The 7,171-nt window shown below is 54.0% G+C and overlaps 1 protein-coding gene across 1 annotated transcript; it reads left to right on the top strand.

The window, feature by feature from the left end:
* Positions 1 to 862: 862 nt before the first annotated feature.
* Positions 863 to 2,264, top strand: LOC119291783 (protein STAR1-like). The gene is made up of 3 exons (XM_037570591.1): positions 863 to 1,024; positions 1,157 to 1,486; positions 1,640 to 2,264. The coding sequence occupies exons 1-3, from the start codon at positions 1,003 to 1,005 to the stop codon at positions 2,077 to 2,079; spliced, it is 792 nt and encodes a 263-aa protein (XP_037426488.1). The 5' UTR covers positions 863 to 1,002; the 3' UTR covers positions 2,080 to 2,264.
* The last annotated feature ends 4,907 nt before the right edge of the window (positions 2,265 to 7,171 follow it).

Below are 7,171 nucleotides of genomic sequence, written 5' to 3'. Positions count from 1 at the left end.
TCGATCCGCAACCGGCTGGCTGCCGCGCGCGGCTTGTTCCCTTGCCGACGGTGAGCGTGGCTGGAGAGGATGCTGTCGGGCACGCGGCTTGGTCAGCAGCCGGTTGTCCGGTGCGCGTGGCTCGTTCCTTTGCAGGCGGCGAGCGTGGCGTGGAGCAGGTAACGGGAGGAGGAGGAGGAGGGGGAAGCGCGCAGGGGGAGCTGCAGGTGGCGGCGCTGAAGGAGTCGCGTCGGTGACGAGGTGGTTTGATGGTGGTGACGGCCATGGCGTGGGCGTGGCTGTGCGCATAGGGTGTTTGATAAAATGCAGCAGAGAGAGTAAGGAGTGGAGATACTGACTGGTGGGCCCTATATCAACTTAACGGTCCAGGCAAAACGGCCTCTATTTTTTGTCCATGTCATCACTTACACGTGGGACCCATCCGTCAGATTCCGTATCAAACGCTGTTTATCGTGTCATCAGTGTTTTCTGAAAACTGTCACCACAATGTTGGTGGTTTTTTGAAAAAAATCGAATGGTGGCGGTTTTTTGAATTAGGGTCCTAAATTGTGGTGGTTTTTTGCAATTTACTCGATGTATCTAGACTCATTTTAGTCCGTATTCCCTCCGTCCGGAAATATTTGTCGGCCGAATGGATGTATCTAGACATATTTTAGTTCTAGATACATTCATTTTTATGCATTTCTGCGACAACTATTTCCGGACAGAGGGAGTAATTCGGAACGGAGGGAGTACTAAACTAGATACAGAAGGCCTCTCTCTGTATTCTAGTTTAAGCGGAGACTGCAGTGCCGCGCCGGAGCGGAGTCGCGCACGCAAGAAAAGCCACCGTGCCCACCTCAGTTGGAGCCACGAATTCTTTGGGAGAAGATAATAAAAGGAAGGCGATTCCCACCGAGCGCGCACTGTCCCTCTCTGCTCCTTGCGCTGTGACCTGTGAGCTCCTCTCTCGCCATCGGCCTTTCTGCGAGCACTCCACGCACGATCCAGTTCCAATTTCCAATGGGCTCGTCTCCAGCTCCAGGTAATTCCATTCACCAAAGCAAACTCGAGATGCATTGCATGATTGGTTGAGGTTCCTATATCGATCCAACCGTGAAACGTTTTTGCTCTGTACCGTATGTTTGATCGATCTTGCCAAATGGAAAACGTACAGATGATGCCATCAGGCAGCACCTGCTGGACGTGGACGGCCTCGCCGCCGACGGACCCAAGATACGGGTGCGCGGGCTGACGCTGCGGCCGCCAGGGCCCAACGGCGAGCAGACCGTGCCCGGGTCGGACCTGGACGTGCCGCGCGGGGTGGTGATGGGCGTCATCGGCCCCAGCGGTAGCGGCAAGTCCACGCTGCTCCGCGCGCTCAACCGGCTCTGGGAGCCCGCCCCCGGCGCCGTCACCCTCGACGGCGCCGACATCTGCGGCCTCGACGTCCTCGCGCTCCGCCGCAGGGTCGGCATGCTCTTCCAGCTCCCCGCCATGTTCCACGGTACGTACGTACGTACGCATCTGCCATTGAAATTAGTGGAGGTCACGATAAAGTGGGGATCAAGAGATCGTTGACTTCACGCGCTCTGTCTGTGGCTCTCTCTGATTGCTCCAAGAAAGAGACCTCTGATCTGAACGATCTGCGCTGCTGCAGGAACCGTGGCGGACAACGTGCGGTACGGGCCGCGGCTGCGCGGCGAGACGCTCACCGACGCGCAGGTGAAGGAGCTGCTGGGCCTGTCGGACCTGGACCCGGCCCTGGCCTCCAGGCCGGCGTCGGAGCTGTCGGTCGGGCAGGCGCAGCGCGTCGCCCTGGCCCGCACCCTCGCCAACGAGCCCGAGGTGCTGCTGCTGGACGAGCCGACGAGCGCGCTGGACCCGATCTCCACGCAGAACATCGAGGAGGCGATCGTTCGCCTGAAGAAGACGAGGGGGATGACGGCGGTGATCGTCTCGCACAGCGTGAGGCAGATCCAGCGGATCGCCGACCTGGTGTGCCTCGTCGTCGACGGCGTGGTCGTGGAGGTGCTCCCGCCGTCCGACCTGTCCCAGGCCAAGCACCCCATGGCCCGCCGCTTCCTGGAGCTCAGCTAGCTGAATGTTTGTTCGTTTGTTTGTTTGACTTTGGTCGCCCACTAATTGTTCAGTGCCTCGACCTTTGATTAATTCGGACATGTCGCTTCAATCTTGCTACCACGATGAACGCTATGTGCGATTTGCATAAATGTACTTCTCGTTTAAAAAAAAAAAAATAGACGCAGGAGAGCTGCGTATTTCGATTGATTAGAAGAAGCGGTAAAGAAACCGATGCTTGGTTAACTAAGGGAAACCGAGCTAAAACCTTTACAAAGAGCACATTACACCTAGGCTCGAGCACAACAGGACATACAGGAAATGCCTAAAGGCCAAAAAGACCGCCACGAGCGTGTAAGGCGATAGCACCGCCGCCGGAGAGAAACGACATGTCCGGCGAAAGAGGAGCGAACATGTACCTCTCCAATCTCGAGAGGGCGCCCAACCTGACTCGCATGGCGCTGCAAGCATGTTGTGTGCGCTCCAAGTGCCCACCACCATCGCCTCCGATGGACATGCCACCGAGGGGAGCTCCTGTCGCACTCCTGCCGAGCAACGATCGACCCCAGACAGATGCACCACCAACGGCTCCAAGCATACCAATACGTTGCCCGCTTCAGATCCACCGCACCACCACTACTAAGTGCTCATGTCATCCGACTTGACTCCAAGAAAATGCTTCCAACAAAGTAATGACGCCAACGACGCCACCATTACACACGGTTTTCACCGGCAAGAACTCAAAGCAGGGAGAGGTGTCGGATCCCCTCGACGGCGCCTCCAACAAGGCAAAATCACACCAGAAGGCATCATTTGCCACCAGCCCAGACCGAAGTCGAGCATGACTTTCGTCAGGGAGCCGAGCACCTATGTCGGAGGCGGCGTCTCCAACACCCCACCACAAAACCGGAGCAGTAGACGCCACCTGCTACACCGCCCAAGAACCAGCCGAAACGCCGCCAGCACGCAAGGCAGAGCAACCCGAAGACCGTGCCTCGGCCATGCCACCACGGACCACCATCCCGACAAAGATCCACCATGCAACCTGACTGCAGACAATCGCCAACTTCCAGATCCGGCCGCTCCAGGCCAGAGGCCGCCCCCCGCCCGCGCCCCCAGCAACACCGCCAACCATCGATCTAGACCACCTCCAGATCCACCACGCCCGCAGCACCGACGACGTGCCAACATCACGCCAGACGAGCAGGGCCGCCAGCGAGGGCCCAGGCCACCACCACCCTTGACGGACCAGATCTAAGCAGGGGATGCCCTGATCCGCCGCGAGCAGGCACCACGGGTGGCCACAACGCTGCCCCCGCAGCCATAGCAGCGGCGCCACCGTCGAGAGCCCCTGGGGCCGCTGCCCCAGCTTCCTAGCGCGGAGCCCTTGCCGCAGCACCGCCGCCCGCAGCTCCATGCCTCCGCCGCGTCGCCCTGTAGATCTGAAGGACACCTCGCTGTAGCCCCGCGCCTCGCGACCGCGCCCCGTGCCCAAAGCTGCCCAGCCGCCACCTTCCTTGGGCCAGCCCGAGCTTCGCTGGGATGAGCCCTCCGCCGGTGTGACGCCCGGATACTTAAGCTACAGTGAACCTCTGTTAATGATGCAAAGTCACCTCGCTTACTGTTGTTAACCTCACGTTAGTTCAAAACCGGTTCGGAATTAAACTTCAAAATAAAGTCGATCGGTGAAAGTGTTGAAACATTAAAACTAAAATGTTCGGTTTGTGTCAATTAATCTGTACTAAATGTTGGTGAAGAAACAACACTTTTATAAAATTTTGAAATACTCTAAAATGATTAAAACAGTAGCAACAACAATTATTTAAACACCTTTTATAATTAATAAAATGTCAAACTAAGTTATTTGGGGACTAGAAATTTTGTGACTGTGGACTAGGCTGAAATACTAATTTAGATGCTAAGTTTATATTTTACTAGAACTAAAATAAATGGCAACTAAAAAGAAAAAAAAACAATAAGAACAAAACTAGAAACAGAAAAACAAAAAGACCTTCTCCTCCCCTGGGCCTTGGCCCACTAGGCCACCAGGCCAGCCCACCTCGCCCCTGCTTCCCCGCTCCCCTGTTCACGGGAGGGCGTGGCCGCGCCGATGCCTGCCACGACACCGGCCATCGCCGTGGAGGCCCTCCCCGGCGACCACCTGGCCTATAAGACCGGTACCCTCTTCCCACGGCGCCTGGAACACTAATCCCCATTCGCCCCTCTCCCTCTTGCACGAGCCGCCACCCGTGCGTTGCCGTCGTCGCGTCTTCGTCGTCACAGCGCACCAGGGCCTCCTTGAGCTTCACGATGGTGTCCAAGAGCACCGCCTCCCTCCTCTACTTCGACTACATCTAAGGGCTCGAGCTGGGCGCCTCTTCCTCTTCGGCCACCGACGCCTCTCCCTCAAATACACTACGACTGCTGCTCCTAAACTCCCAACGGGCCCTCGTGCGCCTACTAGGTGAGCCCCGCCGTGGTTTCCCCTTTGTCTGATGCTCAATCCGTTGCTATTGCTGACTGTTGCCGGTGGTGTTACTCCGGCCGCCGCGTTTACCTCTTCTCATCGCGCCCCGCCTTGTTCCTGGCCGGAACCGCCGTAGCGCGCCTGCTCACCCGTGTCCCTACTGGCCGCTGCACCCGCGAGCCCCCTGCTCGCGCCGACGCGCCCCATGCCGCGCCCGGCGCCCCCATGTCTAGAGCCTCTTACGCCCGCGTCCGCATGAGGCCTTACTGCCGCCTACACCCACTTCCTTACCCCACCATCCCGCCACGGCTGGCTACTCCAGCCGCCACCCCAGCCATAGCCGCGCGCGCGTGCTGTGGTTGCGCCCGGCTACGCCCGCCGTTGCACTTCCGCCGCTCACCGGCGCTGACCGCGTCCCGCCTCTGCCCAGTGCTGCTGCCGCTCTGCTTCTGCTGCTACTACATGCTGCTGCTCTTTACTGCTGCCGCTGTTGGCCATGGCAAAGGCCATGGCCGTGGTGTTGTTTAATGTGTGTGTGTGTGTGTAGTGTGTGCGTGCAGTGCGTGTGCGCGTTGAGTGTGGCCGCGCCACCTTCGGCCTCGCCTACACTCGCCGTCATCCGCGCCCGCCTGCTGCTCTGCTACAGTAACTGTATGTTACTGTAGCAGTTGCTAGCTTTACTGTTTCTACATTGAGTAGCCCTCTAAACAGCCCCTAAACATAGACTAAAGAGTTGTTAACAGGACTAAACAAAATATGGGAAGCTAGTATACTTGACAAACTCCATTTAACCCCACTGGACCAAATCCTTTCGATGCATGGATTAAATCCTACGAAAATCGAAAAATGCTATGTTCTGTTAACAGAAAAACCGGAAAACAGCTTTATTTTCATAGCTACTTTAGAGCTGTTGTTGATCAAATAAATGAACTCTAATATGGATGAAAGTGTTACTAACATGTAGATCGCAGAAAAATTCTCACAATTGATTTAAGGCACAAAATCATAGGATGTGCAGAACAATAGCTATAGCCTCCGGAAAACAGCTAAGTGATGTTTAAAAAAAACTGACGAATTCTCAGACTTAGTGAAATTTCAGGGATTTTCCAGGTATTGTTAAATCTTTAAAAAATCTTAGAAAATAAACCGTATCTCGGATGAAAATGTTTTCTACATGAAAGTTGCTCAGAACAACGAGGACAAATCCGAATACGCGGTCCGTTCGTCCACCACACCTCCCTAGCATAGCGAACATGCAACAATCACCCTCCGTTTCTTTTGTTGGAAAATGTCAAACACCGGGAACACTTTCCCGGATGTTTTCCCCACTTCATCGGTATCACCTACTACTGCATTAGGGCACACCTAGCACCGCTGGTAGTCATGTCATGCATCATCATGCTTATGTTTGCATTATATTTATTGTTTCTTCCCCCTCTTCTCTCTGGTAGACTACGAGACCGACTGATACGTCTCCAACGTATCTATAATTTATGAAGCATTCATGCTATATTACTATGTGTTTTGAATGATTATGGGCTTTATTATACACTTTTATATTACTTTTGGGACTAACCTATTAAATGGAGGCCCAACCCATATTGTTGTTTTATTGCCTGTTTTAGTATTTCGAAGAAAAGGAATATCAAAAGGAGTCCAAACGGAATGAAACCTTCGGCAGCGTGATTTTTTTGGAAGAATATGATCCTGGAGACTTGGAGTCCACGTCAGAAGATCCTCGAGGAGGCCACGAGATAGGAGGTCGCGCCCCCCTTACAGGGTGGTCGCCCCCTATCTCGTGGACCCCTCGAGCACCACCCGACCGACTTCTTTCGCCTATATATGCCTACGTACCCTAAAACCATCGAATATCAAGATAGATCGGGAGTTCCGCCGCCGCAAGCCTCTGTAGCCACCAAAAACCTCTCGGGAGCCCTTCCCGGCACCCTGCCGGAGGGGGGATCCATCACCGGTGGCCATCTTCATCATCCCGGCGCTCTCCATGACGAGGAGGGAGTAGTTCACCCTCGAGGCTGAGGGTATGTACCAGTAGCTATGTGTTTGATCTCTCTCTCTCGTGTTCCCTCTATGGCATGATCTTGATGTATCCCAAGCTTTGCTATTGTAGTTGGATCTTATGATGTTTCTCCCCCCTCTACTCTCTTGTGATGAATTGAGTTTTTCCCCTTTGAAGTTATCTTATCGGATTGAGTCTTTTATGAGAACACTTGATGTATGTCTTGCCGTGCTTATCTGTGGTGACAATGGGATATCATGTGCCTCTTGATGTATGTTTTGGTGACCAACTTGCGGGTTCCACCCATGAACCTATGCATAGGGGTTGGCACACATTCTTGACTCTCCGGTAGAAACTTTGGGGCATGCTTTGAAGTACTTTGTGTGGCTTGAATAGATGAATCTGAGATTGTGTGATGCATATCGTATAATCATGCCCACGGATACTTGAGGTGACACTGGAGTATCTAGGCGACATTAGGGTTTTGGTTGATTTATGTCTTAAGGTGTTATTCTAGTATGAACTCTTGAATAGATTGATCCGAAAGAATAACTTTGAGGTGGTTTCGTACCCTACCATAATCTCTTCATTCGTTCTCCGCTATTAGTGACTTTGGAGTGACTCTTTGT

This window comes from Triticum dicoccoides, chromosome 4B, assembly GCF_002162155.2.
Source record: "Triticum dicoccoides isolate Atlit2015 ecotype Zavitan chromosome 4B, WEW_v2.0, whole genome shotgun sequence".
NCBI classification, from domain to species: domain Eukaryota; kingdom Viridiplantae; phylum Streptophyta; class Magnoliopsida; order Poales; family Poaceae; genus Triticum; species Triticum dicoccoides.
Note: the sequence above shows the minus strand (reverse complement) of the source record. Positions and strands in the feature narration are given on the sequence as shown.